Genomic DNA, 21,446 nt, shown 5'->3' on the forward strand with positions numbered 1-21,446 from the left:
ACAAAATAAAAAGCTGTGTTCGATACAAATGACTCTGAATTTAGAAAACAATGTTCAATGAATCTAAAGTGTATGTTGTTTAAAATTCTTATTTTTCCATAAATAAATATAAGATAAAATGTTCGGAACAATTAGAAAAACCAGAATATAACTGATCAGAAACAACGAAGGACAAAGCTTATCTGCATGCAAAAGTTTAGTCGAAAACATATCAAATAATTTTATTGTTTGATTGTATCGGATATAAGATGTAATAATAAAGTAAAATAATATAAAAGGAAGTATTCATTTTTTATTACACGTACACACAACATTTTATATGTTTAACATATTTATATAATAAGGTTTTCTATTGAAAATTTAAAAAATTTAACAAATAGATCGTATCTGTAGAACTCATATATATTTAAACATGAACAATGAATACTTACACTAGCTATATATGAATCAGTGCAAGCTAATTTGTTTCGTAAACCGTGCTCCTACATTCCTACACTTACCAACACTTGATCAGCTATTGTATTGGTAACATCTGACTAAGGTACCTGTATGTGTGACACCATGTGACACCCCACCATACGATATGAGATTTACCTATGTATATAGAGACGAGCCTACAAAGAATCAACCAATAGGGAAACGAAACGTGCGCCATACCGCTAACCCCGGAGTACGACAAATCTTTCTCATTTTTTTTTCTTTCTCCCCGTACTACAGGAAATAAAGTTCGGTTAAGCATAGGCACCGTTAGCAGCTGTGTTAACAACCTCATAAAGCGTGAGAATTTTTGCGAAATCAATGGCTGTGGAATTCGAAACACAAACAATCATAGATTCTGAAGTTTTCTGAAACATCGTAGTACACGTGTACATTTTGAAACCAACTTGGTATGATCGATATTTCACCAAGCAATGAATGGCCAAATTTAAATTTAAAAAAACAACGACTATATACAAATATGAATAAAATTACCTCTCTATTGTTAAAGTTCTGTAACTCTCACTAGCGTTTTTAATTTATATCGATGCCTACTTGTAATGATTTATCGATAGAGTTTGAATTATTTAGATTTTTTAGTTTAATATTCATTCCTTAGAGCACAGGTAAATGATGTACATTACACAGATTATATTGAGTTACTTTCCCTTTAGAACCCACGCACTCGTATAGCTACATAATTCAAAATACCGTTAACACCCCATCGTATGTAAAGTGAAATGAGAACCGCTTGATTTCTTTCGCGGTATCGTTTAATTTTCCCGCCTACGGCTAACTATTATTTGTGACGTTAACTTCGAAATTTCGAAGGACGAAGGATTAATATTAAAACAATTATACTTTAAAAATGCTAAAAACAAACAAAGTGTATGAATGAAAAACAATGAGATTGAAGCAAAAAATTAGCGAGCACCTTACAAACGAGGTTATCTCGTGACGATAGGATTGGCAGCACTGATATTCGTCAGGAAGCTTCCGCCAGTAGTCGGTACTCAACCGACTTGTACACTTCACGTCGCCGTGCGAGAAGTGCGGGAGTGAAGTTAACAAATATTAGCATTTGCACGGTGAATCCGAATCGCGCATTCGATAAAGAGGTGCGCGTGTTATTGTTAATAATAACATTTTCACCTGAGCAAGTGACATTATACCGAGATGAGCGGTCTTTTGAAGCTATCGTCTTTACTGGCGAGAAATCCTCCCACAACGACGTTGGTAAGCCGATTTTCGTTAAGTTATGTAATTTTTAATCTAACAATGATATACCTGCTATATAATACTCGGCGTTGATCAATTACGTAAGTTTACTAACATGTCTTAACGAATACCTGCATCGATTCTCTCGCAAAATATTTTTCGTTATAAACATCAGTCTTTTAAAATTGTCTAAAAGTCATGAATAAATAAATACTGGAAACACGCTGATTAAAATAATAGTGATTTGAATAAATTCAAGCTAGACAGGAGAACGTTTAGCAGACAATTCTAACGTCGAATGTCTTTTCTTACCGCACTTCTTTCATTTCGTACGCGCCACCCCACAATAGCCGGCCTACTCAATAATCATGATTTTCACTGCAAAGTAGGTAACAACGATTCTAATTTCCGTTATCTTCACTAAACAAATATTTTTTTGTCTATTCTTCACTTTAATGTTGACCTTAAATACGTGACAATAAAAAAAATTGCTGTATCTTATTTAGAAGTTTAATTATAATTGCGGATAAACTACCGGCACGGGAAACTGACATTAGCGCGAAATTACACTCTTTAAATATCATTTCATGTGTTAATTCATTAACTTTACCATCTTCGAATTTCTTTTTTTATATTCATCATACTATATTAATCGGAAATAAAAGCGTAATAAATCTGTTTTAGATAATTACTTGGTTTTCATTCTATTAATTTGTTTCGTATTAAATATTCGATTTTATAACCACTAGCCATTTTTTCAACATGACTTTAGTATGATTAAAAGTGTATAAAATTGAAATTTAAATGCAGTATATCTAGTATAGGACAAAAAACTTATCGCCAACATATCATTTCTCTTAGTCTCCATATGGTAAATGATGTTCATCGAGTAATACATAGTTCTATTCTATGGCCTCATTGTGAAAACATTTTCAATTCGATAAGGATAATTACATTCCGGTATATAACAACTTTTTAATCATTTATATGATACATTCAATAAATAATAGCCCATTAATATATTTCAGTACATTTCGATAAAATTGCACGAAACGCAATTAACCTTGTTTATGATACAGGACAATCACGCGTCTTAATTAATTACATAATTTTACATATCATTATTATATTTCTATCGCAATACTAACAAACTATTGTTATCACAACAAATTTTTAAAAATTATTGTAAATTAGGTTTATTTTTATGTATCTTTAAAAAAATTTGTCAAAATGTAGTCTTATTACGAAAAATATTACTCGAGATTAAATCTTCGGTCAGATATCGTTGATGTTGCAATGCCATTAAAAATCAGTATATCACGAGTGACATGTTACGTATTAAAGTACGGTTAAGTCATTTATTAAATCGAATTGCGTTTTGTAACGATTTAAACAGTGTCACCTTACTTTTTTCAATTCAGTTTCTAAAACTGCTTCGTGTTTTATAAATAGAATATTAATGCAATGTGATTATGCTATATATATGTATAAGTCTATGCATACATACACTTGCTATGTACAGACACTATAGATATAAGATTCAGTCATGATTTTGTATAATTATCACATGTGATGTCTATTTATCCTAACCAATCTTTTTATCATGCTTTCATGTTATTTCAGAACAAATTTGGATTACTGGTCATTACAAATCGCAAACTTCATTATACCCCAGATGGCAAGGCTGCAAAAATCTCAGACAATGTTTCTAAGCATTATCCATTAGTAGATCATACTTATGATGCTGTTGTTGTGGGTGCTGGTGGAGCAGGATTGCGTGCAGCTTATGGCTTGGTCGCTGAAGGATTCAAGACAGCAGTCATTACTAAACTATTTCCTACAAGGTCACATACTGTTGCTGCTCAAGGAGGTATCAATGCTGCTTTGGGTAATATGGAGGAAGATAACTGGCAGTGGCACATGTATGACACAGTTAAGGGATCTGACTGGTTGGGTGATCAGGATGCTATTCATTATATGACACGTGAAGCACCAAAGGCAGTCATTGAATTGGAGAATTGTGGCATGCCTTTCAGTCGAACTTCAGATGGTAATATTGTTTATAAAATATAGGCAGCATTGTATGTTTTATATAAAAAGTAAATGTATCATTTTAAATTTTGCACGGATCATAAATATATTTTAATACAAATGAAAAATTTTATTATATATGAAAAATTTGAGTCTTCTTAATAATAAGTTACACAATGAGAAAAGTTATCAAAACATCAATTGGTTATAAATACCATCACATTTATATAACTGATTGTATTATATTTATGAACTCATATCCGACATATCTTCACTTGTATTTGTGGCTGTTGTACCAGAAGAGATCGATTCATTATCTGATTCAGTATTACTTTTACTCTTAATAGATTTTTTTGGTTCCTATAATTAAAGACCTATACTATTCATACTGTCTAAGAGATAAAAGGTTTTAGTTAATTTAATCAAATAAAGTATTAACCTTTTTCTTTCTTTCTCTCTTGCCAGTTTTTTCTTGTTTTTGTGTATCTTCATTCTTTGGTTGTTCTGTATTTGTATTAACGACATTATTTATGTTTTCAATCTTTTGTTGATTTTGCTTTTTATTTTTAATATTCATAGCTGCCTTTATATATGGTTGTTTTTCTTCAAAAGGCATTTTTTTCCATCTTTCACCAGCTATCTGGAATATTTTTGTACTTCTGACACCAGTAAGATTCTGTAAATGTAATTTTTTTTATTGATAAGCAAAAATAGATTTCTTATATACTTAATTACTTGTCTGAAGTCCTGAACAAAATTTATGAAAGCATTTGAACTTATCCATTGTTTAGAATTCTTACATGGTGAGCGAGAACGAGAATGGGTTCTTTGATTTGAACTATACAAATATTAAATATAGACAGTAATTGTTTATATAATGATAATTAATTAATCAATTTATAACAAATCAGTCATAAAAATATCTAAAAGTGTACAAATTACTTATTTGACTTCAGTCTATAATTTGATTCAGATTCTTTTATTTTTTGAATCTGGTTATCTGTTTTATACTCTTCGTCTTTGCGATTCTTTTCAGCACATCCATTATAATTTTGCTTCTGTTTTATATTTTTATCCATAGTTGAAATCCATATAATTCATAATTTTTCAATGTTTATAATAATACCTAAGCATTTTTTACTCACGAACCTGTTATTCTGAAGACGTAGGTATTATTACTACCAAAATTTATAACTATCAAAAACAGTATTGATAAGAATTTATAATTGACATTTAAAAATAACAAATCACATTTTACGGTTGCCATGTATCATAGTTGGAAGCGATATAGTGTGGTCGTAAATTAAAACGTAAAACATTAAACGGTGATATCGATTGATCTAGCCGCACTCAGGGCTGTATGCATCCAGTGACCAGGGTTGCCAGAGAATTCTCTACCGCCAACATACCTACTTGAAAGGAAGAAATAATTCTGAGTTGTTATTATACAGCCCTGAACAAAGGTTACCCACAATTCGAGCTCCTTATCTCCCCTTAAATGTCTCAATTTATGACCTCATTATGTCATTTTCAGCTGATACCTAGGTATTGTTGTACTCTTACTAGTAATGTGAATATGCTTATTTGTTGTATAGTTTCAATTTCAAAGTGATATTTGTAATGATAAAAGATAAATTTATAGATAAAATATTCCATAAATTTATAGAATAATCAGAATTATTAATCACAAAAAGGCGACCTTATTATGTATATGCAGTATTAAAATAAAAATTTTTCTGAAATAATCATTCTTATTTTAGGCAAAATATATCAACGTGCTTTTGGTGGACAATCCCTGAAATTTGGGAAAGGTGGTCAAGCTCACAGATGTTGCTGCGTAGCAGACAGAACAGGTCATTCTCTACTTCATACATTATATGGTCAATCATTAAGCTATGAGTGCAACTATTTTGTCGAATACTTCGCCCTGGATTTACTAATGGAGGATGGAGAGTGCAGAGGTGTGATTGCTCTTTCTTTGGAGGACGGTACACTCCATCGTTTTCATGCTAAAAACACAGTACTAGCAACTGGAGGCTATGGTCGTGCATATTTTTCTTGCACATCTGCTCATACATGCACTGGTGATGGCACTGCAATGATATCTAGAGCCAATTTGCCAAATCAGGACTTGGAATTCGTGCAATTCCATCCTACTGGTACAAAATAATGTGTAAACATCGATTTGATTTCTACATTCGTTTATGATATATTTATAACATTATTTCTTATTTTAGGAATATATGGAGCTGGTTGCCTCATTACAGAAGGCAGTCGCGGTGAAGGAGGCTATCTAGTTAATAGTGAAGGTGAAAGGTTTATGGAACGTTATGCTCCAGTCGCGAAAGATTTAGCCTCTAGGGACGTTGTATCTAGGTCTATGACTATAGAAATCCGGGAAGGCAGGTAAGTCGTCTAAATATACACATACATATATAGATTATTCTGAAATCATACAAAAAGTGGAAATACATAATTTCTTCGAGGCGAAATAAATGGAAAATTCTTTTACTATCTGCACTGAATATCATTATACGATTTATTACTGTTTATATTAAACATTTAAGTAATTTCTCTACTAAGTAATCATACAATCTTAAAAATCCTTGTGATAAAAACAGATAAAAACTAGATTTTAGTCAAAGTTTGTTATAAACATAACATTTATATTTATTTATATTGATTTATTTTATTTCATCGCTAAAAATTTAGATACACTAACTGCATAATTTTTTGATAGCTTATAAAAGAGTTATATGAGATTAACGATGGTTTATTTATCAATATGACTTAATTTTATTTAGAGGCGTTGGTCCAGAGAAAGATCATATCTATTTGCAACTCCATCATTTACCTCCTGAACAGTTAGCAGCCAGGCTACCTGGTATTTCAGAAACAGCAATGATATTTGCTGGAGTTGATGTAACAAGAGAACCTATTCCTGTTATACCTACGGTACACTATAATATGGGTATGTACCCAGTTTTTTTTTTAAATTTCGATCCTAAAAGGAAGATACATTATTAAATGTTAAAAGTAATGTAAGCCTATTAGATAACAATTTCATATTATTAAAAATTTAATTATATAGGAGGAATACCTACAAACTACAGAGGTCAGGTTCTAACAAGAAAAAATGACGAGGATACAGTTGTGCCTGGACTATATGCCTGTGGAGAATCAGCTTGCGCATCTGTTCATGGTGCCAATCGTCTTGGTGCAAATTCATTATTAGATCTAGTTGTGTTTGGTCGTGCTTGTGCTAAAACAATCGCAGCGGAAAATAAGCCAGGAGAAGCCATTGGTCCTCTGAAACCTGTTAGTAACATGTTTTTGCAATGATTATCGATTAGTATAATGCAAAAACCGATTATTGTGATTAATATATATTTTAGAATGCTGGAGAAGAAAGTGTAGCAAATTTGGATTGGGTTAGAAATGCAAATGGCAGTATTTCTACGGCAGAATTGAGATTAAGCATGCAGAAAACTATGCAAACCCATGCAGCCGTGTTCAGAACAGCTGAAACATTACAAGAAGGTAGAAATACAATTGAAAATTTAATTTAGAATTGTTGTAGAAATATTGTAAATAGCGATTTAAAGATAAAATATTTTTTAATTCTATTAGGCTGTCAGAAGATGTCTGCTTTATACAACAAGTTGAGCGATTTGAAGGTGTCGGACAAATCTATGATCTGGAATTCTGATCTTGTAGAGTCTCTTGAATTACAAAACTTAATGATCAATGCTATGCAAACAATAGTAGCTGCGGAAAATAGGAAAGAAAGTCGCGGGGCTCATGCACGTGAAGATTTTAGAGATAGAATTGATGAATACGATTATAGTAAACCGATAGGGAACCAGGAGCCCAAATCACTGGATCAACATTGGCGAAAACACACACTTACAAAAATCAACCCACGAACAGGCGAAGTAAATATCGAATTATATACGAATTATATTCACTTTCTTTTTGAATAGCTTACTAAATTAAACTAAATTTTTCAGGTATCTATTGAGTTTAGACCAGTCATAGATAATACTCTAGATAAACAAGAATGTGCGACGGTTCCACCTGCAATTCGTTCCTACTAGAATTCTGTTCGAAGTAATATAATTTTAATTATATTTTAATTTTAAATATAATTTTAGCCTGTCCTAGTCTTTTAATGAAATTTGTTCATGGTCATGTATTGTAAAATTGTCCGTACAATTGTTTAATTTTTGTACAGGACGGAACGATCGACAAGAAGAAGTTACCAATATCCTATCATTACAATGCAGCAACTTTATTTATTACTGCACGTGAACCATGTCGTACACCAAAGTGTAATTCTTGTCAATACTTGCACGCGTTGCAAGCAAGATTAGTTGTCCTTGTAGGATAATGGTGCTGAGATTCTCTTTATTATTTCAAAGAAGAGTTTGACCGATCTCTTAGCAAATCAGTGCTGCGTTTATGTAAACTAAATAGTAAAATATTTTAGCGTGATTTAGGCAGCAAATAATTTCACGCACAGATTTTTTAAGGAGCAACGTTGCCCTTACCTCTATATGCAGTCTTTTCAGTATTTGTCTCTTTGTGTAATTCTCAGTCGGAATAATGTCTTTTTCTACCGAACAGTTTTGCAAATTGTACCCAATAATATTAAGAGCTATATAATGGAGATATTTTGTACGATAATTTATGAGTTAATATTCTCTAAAAATTGTACAGCAAAAGTATGCCACTTTCAATGCGGCTATATACTTAAAGTTCACAGATCAATATAGAAACAGTCTTAATTAAAGAGTAACAACTAGACTTAATGCGTTTGTGATCAAAACTTCCCAGTATTTGATATTTGATAGTAAAATTCATTCTTTTCTGATATAGCACAATTTTGTCCGTGTTTCTAGTTTGGAGTGCTTATTTCAGTACTTATTTCAGCATTCAATATATAGTATGGTTTGTATCTTCTTTGATGATCAATCTGTTTCTACTTTGGCTATTACAGTAGTGTATTATTTTTATCGTACTATATATTTCATGAAATATACAAATAAGTAATCTTGAAATAAGAAAGTGCATAAACAGAATAATGTACTTTGATATAATTCAACATGAGTGGATATGCTACACAGCAAAATGTACATAAAATTGTCAATAAAAGAGAAACCTTCGCATACTCCTTTTTATTCACTATATTATTTTGATTAAAAATTATTCTGCTGCGTAAATTATGCGTGTCTTGTATATGTAAAATTTTACTTTTCATATGTATGATTATTGTGTTGTATATATATATGTCTTGTGTTATTTATTGTTATTTTGTGTTTATAAATAACACCAACTTTTTTTGACGAATATCGTTTATTAAACCCATAATAATAATTTTAATGTTTTGGTCATAAATAAGAATTTTATTGATTAAATAAAAATTGCTACCAAACGTTTTTTCTAAAGCATTAAACTAAAGCCTGCAGCTAGGCTAATACTTCAGAAAATGTTCACGAGTTATAGTTTAATATAAATGAGCATGGACTTGATGAACATGTTCTCGCATACGAAATATTACACTGTCAAGAAATATACAGATATGTTCAGAAATGAATCGTGCATAAATTATACAATTATTTCACGAAAACTAATATTAAAAACATTTCGGTGAACGGTTTAAGAAATGAATGAAATGGTATAAATTCAATAAAATTATTGGCACCAACATAAATGCTTCTCTTTGATCGTTTTTTTCATATAAGCTACATATACATTATTTAGCTAAAACGGAGTAGAAACATATTATTACGTGGAAAATAGTAGAGAGTGACGTATGATTTAGCTACTTTTAACTTGACAAATCTAAAATCGTATTTTACAATAAAATTGTTGTACATATGGTTATTTAAAGTTGGAAATTTTTCCATTGGAAACGCGGTATATTTTTAACTCATAAAAAGAAGTTTAATTCACGTTTACTAGCTTTCTATGTTGATTGATTTTTTCGCAGTTCTGCTTCTTAGGTTAATTTTTGTGTTTCTTGGCACTTAGCACCAACATTTAAGAGTGCAATCGCAAATGAAGACGTATTATATTTAGTATAATATACCGAAGTTTCTATGTCTCTATGAAATCAATCTTTTGCCACTCTGTACGTGTTTCCATCGTATGCAATAGAAAGCTTCCATTTATAATTTAATGGTATAGGTCTATGATGTTAGATTGATGTGAGGTTATGGATTCGGTTAATTAATTTTGTCTGAAATTAATACGTCTTCAAATTTTAGTTAAACTCTTCTTGCGCGTTATATTGCAAGTTCCTCTTAATTATCAAGCAATTATTTGAATATAATGTATGTTGTTTTCGAAAAAGATATAATTTACCCAGCTTTCAATTAAAATTTAACTCCTAATTTTGATTCCGTAAATCTAATAATAAATACATATGCCATTCTTTCAGATATTAATCTTCTCGTTTCATATCTTTTAAACTACACTGATCCAAGATACTATCTTTTTACAAATTGATCTAATAACAGAAATTCATTTTGCTTTATAATCTCGTAAAATGGTACTTAAACCTCGAAAGTTGTGTTTTCGAGACCAAATTTACAGTAGCTAATAAAGAAAAATCTAAAGTGTAATTTTTCGTCACAAACTAAGCGTGAAAATACTTATTGCAGATTCGTAAAACCGCGATACACACGCATGCGCGCGCATTTTGGAACTACTTATTCACTCTCTCTTTACTACCATTTTGGATAAGTATTTTCTCGCTACTTTTGCCAAAATATAGCAGCATTTCATTGTAGTGAAGGATATACAAAAACTTACGTACTGAATTCAAACAACGTTGCACCAATATTTATCGATTAACGAGGATATCCGCTAACCGACCGCTATCAACGAAATGTAATTACAGCCCTGATTAATTCTTCTAAAAGCACACAGCTGTATCAATTTGTCGGTCAATTGTTTCTGAGAGGCGAAATCATTTTAACTATTAATTCAATTAAAGTTTCAGCGGCTAATACATATTCCCGATGAAATGCGATTCAAAATTTCTAGTAATACAAAGAGATCGAACGTGGTATTGTATCATATTTCTTGATCTATCAAGAAGCAATCGTCAGCAGCGAAAATTCCACGCAGTAGTTCTTCGCCTTTTTAAACCCAAATGTCTCTTGAATTCACGATGACGATGAAGATGGTGATCTTTGCTTAAGCTCTCAGAAGATTCTTCGCTAATCGACCATTCATGGTAATGCATCATCAAACATGAAGCCATGGAAGAAGAACGGGTTTCATTGTTCGATGTTGTCCGTTCCGTTCTCGCTCCTCAGGAACATAATGTATCATTTATACATCCAAAATCCACATTCACACATTTCCGACTCGCACAATGGTGGTGGGGTGACGCTATATGAATGGTGATGGATTAAGTCTTGTGCATGGTTGACGGTACACGACGACGTCTTTCTATGCATTTGCTGCTGAACATCGTTCACGATGTGGCTCGTAGTTTTTCCAACGCGGGCACCAATGGCTCCTCGATGGAAGGACCGCAACTTAATCCACATTCACCAATCCATCTTGCTTTACCACTGGCGTGCGACTGTAAAATAAAAAATTTATTTTTCTATATTCTTGATTCATTCATTTTATTATACTATAATGATCTATAATAGATGAACATTTTACTTGGTCGCAGAAAGACAAATGTGCTACGTCGTTGCATGCATGGTATTTTTCGAATTATAGCTATATATTATAATAAATTATAGCTATATGTTATAAATTATAACTATATATACCTATATAATTCTTTTTACAACAGACAGTTACGCCATTTTTAATATATCGATATCAATTGCAATTTCATTAGTCCTAATTGTTCATAGAAAGTTACAATATAATTTATAGAACCTGTATACTTCCTGATAAAAAATATCATAGTTCTTCTATTTTTAAAATATCTATTTCTTTAGAAACTCATTTTTTGTACTGAAAATTATATATTTATTATAAAATTTTGTATATTCTTTATTTATGTAGCTATTTACATCATGTTCATTCTTCGTTATATTCTTATATGCAATTTCTTGATCTTCATTTATTGATTAAAAAAGGAGCTAAAAAAGCTTTATTGCTTAAGCTCAGCATTTATCGACTGCTTCGTATAACTAACATTTAGAACTTATCGCGAACAAGGCAGTCGTTAATATGACCTTCATGGTAACACGAGGCTGTTATAGATGTCATGCGCAAAATCGATAAGAGTACAACTACTCGTCTTACAGCTAATATTGAACATCTGATTAAAACATAAAAATTGATTTTATTATTCTATAATATTCTATATTTTGCTTTTTTCTATTTTAATTCTTTGTCGGAACACACCTAACATTATTAAATATGCATATAGTTTTGAAGCTGATGACAAATTGCATATAATTATCATTAATTTCATTGTGCTTGGATTAAAAATAAGTTTATTTATTTTTCTAAAAGCAGATTTGCATTTCTTATTTCTGCGCTAATGAGTCCTCATTTTACGGCGTTTATAAGGTATATTATAGTTAAGAAAAGAAATAGATATATACCATAGTAAGGTCGCGTTTCCACGAGGTGCGACAACGTCCGTCACAGAGTGGACACGGCCGCTGAAGGGAATAGCCACCGCATTCGCTGCAGTCCAGAGAGACATGTTCTTCGCTCCACGAAACCCCACATCTATAAATAAAAAACGTCTTTGATGAAAGAGTTTATGATGCTTTAGACTTACGAAAGAAGGATCAATTTCTTTGGTATCTATAACGTGGAAAAATATAATATCATAAAATAGAAATAATCTGCTTGTCCTCTTTCTGTTAATCAAAATATTAAAAATTATTATTTTATTATCAAATGTATGTTACGTTAATCGAAAAAAGTAACTCGACTGGATAATATAGTCTCTTGATATCTTATTTCTATAATTATAAAATCATAAGGTAGAAGTAATTGTAAATCCAATAGGTTATGAAAATGTCTTAAGTTCAATCTCAGTGCACTGCATCGCGCAAGCTCTTGAGTACGTACGTATAAGAATACGTAAGTTACATATATATTTCTAAATGTACATAAACTAGATATTAAATTGTCCCAGAAGTTTCTTTCGTTTTATAAGGAAATAATAGATGCACAACATTTTTTGTTCTATTGCAACAAAATGAATCATACAGAATTCAATAAAATAATATAAAATAAAAAATGTTGTGTGTGTATTTCCTTATAAAACAGAAGAAACTTTTGGGACAACCTAATATTTATTATGCGTTTAAGGTAAATGTACGACACTTTGAATATACGTGAAATGTAAAAAGATTGTATATATTTTTTTAAGGAATATCTAATTTTTAGGACAGGTACATCTTTAAAAATAATAAAGTTTAAAAAAACGACAATAAAGTTGAAAAATTTCTAGAATTTTACAAGGTCGCAGCAAGATTTTCAACCAAATCAATCATTTTGAATCATTCACACCAAAGTACCAGTGACGTAATAATCAGATTGGAACAATGGATTTCAAGAATGACGGAGTTTAAATCGGATTTCTTCATGGCATTTGATGCGTCTAATACGCGACCAACGTCTAAAACATATTTAATCATCGCGACTCCGGATCATGTCGGATTCTATTACCGACCTATTATTATCGACTCGACGTCAAGACAAGAGTTCAACTTTGCTTAGCCAATTACAAACCGTTCTCAGGATCCTTGCTGTTCGCGCTAATACATACAAGCATATGTTAATGTACATATAAAGCGCGGTCTTAGTCACTCTCAATACTTGATCGTCAAGCGAAACAACAGAAATAGCGCATACAGAATGATTTTAAGACGATTACAGAAGTCAATAGCCTAACGAGAGTGTGTAATTCCTAGCTTGTATTAAAAATTATACGAAGAAGAACCCAGTCAAGTCAGGTGCATTATCTCTGATAGCTTCTACTCTTGAGCTAACTACAACATTTATCAATTTCTCTCGTTTAACATGGAGACGTGTAGTGCGACTGTATATATTACTTTTGACGTAACAGATAAGTAACTATCAAATTTCATACACCATTTTCGTGCTATTGTCGACATGTGCGCTTGACGCAACCTACAATTTTAGTGTATTTTTAGTGTATCTTTTAATGAATTATGGATTAAATTTTGATTTCTAAAATTTCAATATATCTAAGTTGGATACAAAGCAGTTTGCCTTTTATATCTTTAAATTTTTGTATTTTAATGTATTTTGGAAATACCTATTCTTTAGAAATTTAGAACATCCTTATGCTTCAAGTTTTGATGATGGAGAAGTATTTACTATTAAAATCTATTTCTGAGTAATTCAATCTATCACAGTTTTATAATGAAATCTTAAATTTTAGATGAAAATTTATCATCAAATGTAGATATGAAAAAGTTTTGAGTTAATTTGTATTTCATAAAAACTTCTAAATTATCTCTACATCAATCTGTCCTGATGGAGTTTGACGAGACTTTTTTTAATTACTCTGTTATAACGTGCATATAACGAGAAAAATAATAAAAATAAAGAAGAAAATAATTTTTTTTAACGAAAATTTCTTATTTCTTATTTATTAATTATAATTGGAGCAGAATTAGTTTAAATATGCAACTCTGCACAACAAATTTGTAATTTAGAACGGAATGGAAACTTACGTGAAGCAGGAGTTCAGTTGAGCACGAAGTTCCTCAATAGTAAGGATCGTGTCTTGATACTGAGGATGAGATCCTTGGAGGCCATCGTCGACGCTCCCGCATGAACTATGGCAGGATAAGGAGATATTGCTTCTAAAGAAACAAAATAAATGCAGATCTTTAATATGGAGTGCATCAGTTTCCTTATTAATGTGTATATACTTCATTTAATCTAAACTATAGTTATTATATTTATTATAAATATAGTTATCAAAATGATCGAACGTTTATTGCTTTTTTCAAATATTTAATTTCCTTTCAGACCATTTTTATATTTTAATTACACTTTTAAACAATCCGCACGAAATAAGTTAGATAATCACAATTATATAATCACTCTTTTATCCTGGTACCAATAAACGACTTTACATAACGAAGGAAAGAATTTCAACCAATTTTTGCACTATTAAATAGGAAAAATAGACAGTATATGCAGAAGGAAATCTTTTCTGTTAAAAGCATTTTCAATACCATATTCTTCCTATTGAAAAATACACGGAATTTACAACATGGCACAATTTATCAAACGACCATAGGCAAATCAGATTTTTTAAACTAAAATAGACTGTCAAATATGATTCGACTAGATCGAAAGGCTGTCCTTGGAGATATTCGTACGTTAAACCCGGAAGGTGTCACGTTAAAGTTATTTTTTCTTGCAAGTTTTTACCGACCGTTAGGATGTTCACTATTCACGTCAATCGATAATCGGCATACTTTACATAAGCCTCGTTCGAAAGTGTTTGCCTTTCTGGCTGTCAGTTGAAATATATGACCACTACTTATAATGAATATAGCAATTAATTATAAACTAGGATACCAAATAAAAGCTAATTCAATTTTTCTTCGCAAGATTTTACACAACATTTTGTCAATTAAAATACAAACTTGTTCACAGGATTCTGTGAACAGTGTTCTTTAACCGCTTGAGTCGCAAGCAGCGCGATCGCGCTGTTTAGATTTTGTGTCGAAAAGTCCCAGTACAATTGAACGTTACGGACGACTTCTTCTCAATAATTTTTATTGAACAAAACTTGAAATATTTATAAACTAATAGTACGCATATATAATAATATAGATGTATTTCATAAAAATAAGAAATATGACGAGCGCTATTGCGCCGTTTGTTTCTCTACGCAATCGATTAAGACAAGCGCTATCGCGCTGTTCGGGTTTCTTCGACCCTGTTATTTTAAAGATCCCTGGGACTCAAACAATTAATCATCCAATTTAGTAAAAGAAAAAGAATGAATTAATAGATAACGAAAATTGGTTCATATATCGATCAGTAGGCGATTGAACAAAAGTATCAGCTGAAATCTTCCATCCTGCTTATCGTGTTTTGAGTGTTCGTCTACCTAAATCATGATCATGTGATAATTCTGAACATTCGAGAAAATGGAAAATTGGTGGAACAGGAAAGAAGTAGGAAGAAGGATAATTCACTAAGTATGGATGCATATATATATATATATATATATATGTATGTATGTTAACATATGCAGCATGGAAATAAGGAAGAAAAACGTTCCTTTCACGTGATAGTAACGTGAACGAGCGCGTAATAAACGTTCGTGTAAGTTTATGCGCATATGAGAAAGAATGACGTGCAAATCTCGGAATCGGTAAATCGAGCTCTACTGTTTTTCTTTTCTACTACGAACTCATATGGGCTGTAACACTTCAGAATCTTTCAAGGAATCCAGGAGAAGAAAATAAGATGAGAACTGGATAAAACTAGAAAACAGTTGTTTGCATTTTATGCAAAGATTGGTTGCAATATTGGGATGACTCGTTTGAATATAGGTCATGTTTCTGGCGTCAAGTGACGTATAAGAGTCACTCACATGAAATTGTGGTGGATCAAGAATAAATGAATTTAATTGATTTTGAAAATGATGTAAATACCCGTTATCATTTAATAAAAAGAGTAACTATGTAATAAAAACTTAAATTATTGTTTTTGGTATACCTAAGGTTTATGCTAAAAATATTCATATGTTTTTAAATGCAGTAAAATATAAAGAATAAAATGTATGTTAAGATCAAATATTATTTTTTTCTTATGTTCTTTATAAGATGTGTGAACCATTTATCTTTTTATCAACTTATACGAATCTTAAAACAATAGATATGTAGTCATTTTACGGCACTAATCGTATAAATATAAACCAGTATAATCAATAAGATGAATTGATAAGAATATAAGATAAAAATGTACGAGATACAAACGTTCTATAATTTAGAAATTATTACTTTCTTAATTTACGTTTAGCAATAATAATTTTTGTGCTACAATGTTTTGATTCAGATTTTTCCTACCGAAATTAGATTTTAATTTATCACGTATACATTTCAAACGTACTTAGGCTAACAAATTTTTGTTAATTTACATACAAAGCAATTATGGAAATGTAGTCATTTGATTCCATCCCAATCATGAAATATCTTCATTAACTTGAATATTACGCTAATGTATCGACGGGGGTTTCTCGTAAGTTTCTTTTTTCTTATCTGACTTGCACTGGCGCGACGATCTAAGACGTCAGATTAATCTATTGACTTACGCTGCAAACTTCGTTCTGTTCACTTTTCTTTCGAGGCTATTGCGTTCAGAGAGACCAACACAAACAAAATCATCTCGTATCATCGACTGTTCTTTGAACAGTGTACAAAAACGTGAAACGAACTTCCATATGCAGCTCACTCGTTAAACGGGAATCAACGTGGCTGTGTAGGCTGATGGATCAAACGTCTCTCTCTCTCTCTCTCTCTCTCTCTCCCTCTCTCTCTTGCGCAGCAATTTCGAGAATTTCCGGCTGGCGCCAAGTATTAATTAATTGCGACGAAACTAGGTAATACACTGTGAAGTACTTCATGGTATGTACCATGTGGATACAAGTCTTATGAACTTCTGAACAAAACAATGCACGAAGTTAAGTTAAAGCGTTTAATGTCATGAGTTAAAATAGTTATAGTAGTAACCTTAACAAATTTTAAATTGAATTTATAAGGACATTGCAACCGAGTGCTTGGTTAGAGAATTCTTGAGTTGGAACATTTACGCGCAGATATCATTTCTTTTAATTTACTTTACCTTACTACCTTTTGAAATGTTTTCGGAAAACAGTTTGCCAATTACATTTCGTTTGGCATTATTTAATCTATCATCGAAATCCCACCAAAATATTCATATTTTCAACGCGAGATCCAAAACATAAAGAATTCACATTCGACCCAAATAATTTAATTGCTGCTTGAAAAAGTAGTCGTGTCTCACAAGCAAATCAGATCCGGATCCGAATGTCGGTCGAGGTTTCTCTCCCTGTATACTCCGTATACTCGAATAATCCGTCAATAACGGTCTTTCGAAATTCCTACAGCATGCATTTGAATCAGCAATTTGGACATAAAAATAAATTAAAAAATTTAGAAAAATGGTAAATATAAAAGAGAAAGAGGAGAAGAGAAAATACCATTCATTTTATCGACACGCTGTTCGATCAATTTTTCCTAAACATTTAAAATTCTACTTTGAAACACTTTTAACATTCGTAAATTTTCTGGTATATTTATAAGTTGCTAGTATTTTTCCTCACTTAATATAAATAATCTGTATCAACATTCGTAGGAATCCCACGATAAAATGTTTTTCAATAGGGGACTGATTTTGATCTTCTTCTTGTCCAGATAACCCAGTCAAGGCTTCCTGATACTATTGGTAACAAAGTTTTCAATTTGGTTCCTTACTTTCTTCTACAAACTGTCGTTGCATATAATCCTTGATATTAAATTTACACGACGGTAGAAGATCAATATAACAAAAAGATAAATAACTAAATTTGCAAAGTCTGTTATAGAGAACAAAAGAATTAGATCTTTATAGAATCAGACATAAGATTGTTCAAATCGTTCAGAAATAACAAAACAATGCATAGCACACGTGACTTTTTACATTTACCGCAGCTTATTGTAAGGCATGCACGAAAGCTAAATGTCAGAAAATATATTTTACTTCTAGACATCCAAACGATAAACTGCGACAATGATTTGTACGAAACTATGCAATACTTTACTAGCCTCGAAATAAAACGCAGTAGAACAATAGTATCGGTTCAAATCTAGCGTCTATTACGAGTGATCCGACAATTTCCTTTGCTAAAGTTGTCCTTCGTGGTTTCCTAGTACAGTAGCGTAACAGGTACAGATGTCGTGGGCACGCCGTCGCATTATGCAAAAACGAGAGAGAGACAGAGAGAGACAGAGAGAGATGCGATTTCTACGAATAACATACCGCTAACAACAATAATTCCGTAAACCGATTCTCTTACTGATTCTGCTGTTTTTAACGTAGCAATGTATGTGTAAATACAGCATGTTCGGTTTAGATACATTTTGGCCACTTTTTTTGAGATATTAATACAAACAAATTTTGCATGTGATATTTAGTAGAATATTCAAATACGTGTGAAAAACGTAAAACGAAGTTGTATATGGTATTGTCATCCCTGTCGGTTTTGTATAGCACGAATGACATTTTTCGAATTTGTCATGAAGTTATGACACAACAAATGTTTCTTGTTCGAAGTTGTACGAATTTCACTTTCTTTTTAATAGTGAATTACATTATGATATAGTAAATATCCTATACCTCTTACAGCGATCATATTATCACATAGGAATTTCGCCTTGATAAACTTACGTATTCCCTATAATTATATCTGAGGTACTTGTTAAGAATAAACTCTTTCCTTTATTTTCAAATCACTGCGAGAAAAGAAAAAGCTTTCAATAAGGAAAGATATATTCATATGCCTCAAATACGTTGTGTATTTATATTCAACCTTGAATAAATAGATTATTATTCAAATTTATATTTCACAAATATTTTCGAGTGCACCGTGATATATATATGCCCAATAAATTAACATCGATAAAGGTATGTAGTTTCATTCAAAAACGACAGATTGATGTTAAAAATATTTATAAGGGAAGAATTATGTGAATATATTTAAACTGCATATGTATTGTATAGGCACATATCATTCGGTGGAAATCAGAAGCATTATTGGTTGCTTCGCTATGGCTGATTCACCAAAAAATTGACAATGGTAAAAATTAGATCGATTGAATAAACGAGACCACAAAGAAATTCGTTTTAAAAATATCGGTTTCCGCTTCTATGGGTTACGATATCGCGATGCGTAACTTAGAAAAGATTTAGAACCAGAAGAACAAATACAAAAACCTTATATTCCCCATTTTTTTCAACTTATCAGCAATTGTTCTGTCTAAATAAATGAATTGCATATAAACATATTTGTCTCTCCTACACTTTTTTCCCAATTCTGTTTATCATAAAATACGATGAACAAAAAATCGTAAAGCAACTCACCCGTGGCGAGAAAGACTCTCAGTAGCTGGTTGCACGGATGTGGTTACAGACATGTTGTTATTTTGATGCGTTACAACTGCAATAGAAAGAGAATCCGCATTAATTGGCATGTACTCAAGGGAGTAATCAAGGACGTGAAAGAAAAGAATCCCCGAGAGAATTCCACAATATGTAAACAAGGCTCGCTGGAAATCCGTTGATAGGAAAGGAAAGGTCTTCAAGTTGACGAACGAATATAGTATGTGGAACACACGAACGCGAATTGCGAAGGACATCCACGATAAGTTTCACCGTCGATCTTTCACCTTGGCACGAAATAGCCACTTTTACTTTCCCCGTGAGAAAAGAAAGCCAAACGATCGCAGTACACGCTCTGAATCCTTTATTTTGACCAATCCGAGTTTCCACGACGTAATAGATTATGTAATTTGTTTTACAGCTATATTTCCTTACACGGAAACAATTTCTTTGTCAATAGAGCAGTGAAGGTATCGCATACGGTATAGGATATATTGACGGTTTACGAAACTAAAATTTATAACTATAGAGAAATTAAGTATATGCATATATGCATAAATAGCAACGTGAGAATAATTTTAGTGGTACAATAGAAGTTAAAATAATGTAAAGAAAATTTAAAATACTTTAAAGAATAATTTGATATATTTTGTGCCATTCTGTCTTTGCTTCAGAATGTACCATGTTAAAAGTCGTTATATTATGCGATAAAAAATCAATGTAGGAAGGACTTTATAACGGCAATAATTCTAAAATAAGATCGCAGTATGGATACAAGGTCATGAGGGAATGCCAAGGATTTTATCATTGACACAGAAAAGAAAAGCAAGGTAAGAAAATTGGTAACTTATTTGATGCCACTAAAATAAAACCGATGATTTCCCTTTAAATAATCATTTCTTACATATTTTACTTTGGTAATACTCTTAAGTCCAACTCAAAACTCGCTCGAAATAAAACGTTGACTTCATTACATGATTATTTCACTGTCTTGGTCATGAATACTTTTACCACACGCGGAAAACACGTATTTACATCTGAATGAAAGTCATTATAAGTCATTTCAAAATTAATTATCCGTTTCGTTATACGATACCTATTTCACAATTACAAATTGAACCTTTCGATTGTGCAAAATACCACGTCACACGTGGCATATGCGTACTGTTTGAGTTTTATTATGAAAAACTTTCACGTGTATCAGTCAAAAACATGTGTTTAACTCTGCTATTAACAAAAATAATTGTTAAATAAAAGGATGTTATATCTATTAGTAGTAACACCGATATTATTGTTTTTTCATAATACATATAAGATAATTACTATAAATAAATATAATTTATACGTGTGACTTATACAAATGGTTTCTTCATTAAAATTCGAATATTGAAGGTCCTATTTTCGATACGTGGTGTTGGATCAAAGTACTTTCATGCAGAAAATTCCGTCGTGGCTTAAATTTCCAATGAAACGCAAATATGACGTAGTAGGGAATATACCCGTGAACCGAACGGTTACGCGATAAAATAATGACGTAGTATGTAATCGAATTATTTATGACGTATTTT

At 31.6% G+C, this 21,446-nt stretch overlaps 3 protein-coding genes across 4 annotated transcripts in view; 1 reads left to right on the top strand and 2 right to left on the bottom strand.

Moving 5' to 3' along the window:
• The first annotated feature begins 1,457 nt into the window (after positions 1-1,457).
• LOC100742115 (succinate dehydrogenase [ubiquinone] flavoprotein subunit, mitochondrial) lies at positions 1,458-8,858 on the top strand. Its single transcript, XM_003493745.3, has 10 exons — positions 1,458-1,713; positions 3,319-3,745; positions 5,487-5,885; positions 5,964-6,132; positions 6,531-6,697; positions 6,818-7,044; positions 7,122-7,266; positions 7,357-7,661; positions 7,737-7,836; positions 7,961-8,858. The coding sequence occupies exons 1-9, from the start codon at positions 1,654-1,656 to the stop codon at positions 7,821-7,823; spliced, it is 1,986 nt and encodes a 661-aa protein (XP_003493793.1). The 5' UTR covers positions 1,458-1,653; the 3' UTR covers positions 7,824-7,836; positions 7,961-8,858.
• LOC100742234 (high mobility group B protein 4) lies at positions 3,602-5,419 on the bottom strand. The gene is made up of 4 exons (XM_012392141.3): positions 4,669-5,419; positions 4,462-4,564; positions 4,166-4,402; positions 3,602-4,086 (listed from the first exon to the last, which is right to left on the bottom strand). The coding sequence occupies exons 1-4, from the start codon at positions 4,803-4,805 to the stop codon at positions 3,973-3,975; spliced, it is 591 nt and encodes a 196-aa protein (XP_012247564.1). The 5' UTR covers positions 4,806-5,419; the 3' UTR covers positions 3,602-3,972.
• Positions 8,859-9,176: 318 nt separating the features above from the next.
• Positions 9,177-21,446, bottom strand: part of LOC100742356 (protein pinocchio) — a 52,526-nt gene continuing 40,256 nt past the window's right edge. The window contains exons 3-6 of one of the 2 annotated variants that reach the window (XM_024371397.2): positions 19,861-19,936; positions 14,427-14,531; positions 12,312-12,441; positions 9,177-11,323 (exon numbers count right to left, since the gene is read on the bottom strand). In XM_024371397.2, the coding sequence (XP_024227165.1) occupies positions 11,213-11,323; positions 12,312-12,441; positions 14,427-14,531; positions 19,861-19,936 (422 nt within the window). In that variant the 3' untranslated portion in view covers positions 9,177-11,212. Of the gene's footprint in view, positions 11,324-12,311; positions 12,442-14,426; positions 14,559-19,860; positions 19,937-21,446 lie in introns of both variants that reach the window. The other variant, XM_033323892.1, reaches the window with a different exon arrangement.

This window comes from Bombus impatiens, unplaced genomic scaffold (genome assembly GCF_000188095.3).
Source record: "Bombus impatiens unplaced genomic scaffold, BIMP_2.2 scf_1283, whole genome shotgun sequence".
In the NCBI taxonomy this organism is placed as follows: domain Eukaryota; kingdom Metazoa; phylum Arthropoda; class Insecta; order Hymenoptera; family Apidae; genus Bombus; species Bombus impatiens.

Bases quoted from the DNA above. Each gene is read 5' to 3' on its own strand.
- LOC100742115 (XM_003493745.3), top strand. From the start codon at position 1,654: ATGAGCGGTCTTTTGAAGCTATCGTCTTTACTGGCGAGAAATCCTCCC. The intron at 7,267-7,356 runs GTAGAAATACAA...TAATTCTATTAG, and splicing joins AGCTGAAACATTACAAGAAG to GCTGTCAGAAGATGTCTGCT. The intron at 7,662-7,736 runs GTAAATATCGAA...TAAATTTTTCAG, and splicing joins TCAACCCACGAACAGGCGAA to GTATCTATTGAGTTTAGACC.
- LOC100742234 (XM_012392141.3), bottom strand. From the start codon at position 4,805: ATGGATAAAAATATAAAACAGAAGCAAAATTATAATGGATGTGCTGAA. The intron at 4,403-4,461 runs GTAATTAAGTAT...TTACATTTACAG, and splicing joins TTGTTCAGGACTTCAGACAA to AATCTTACTGGTGTCAGAAG. The intron at 4,087-4,165 runs GTTAATACTTTA...CTTTAATTATAG, and splicing joins AGAGAGAAAGAAAGAAAAAG to GAACCAAAAAAATCTATTAA.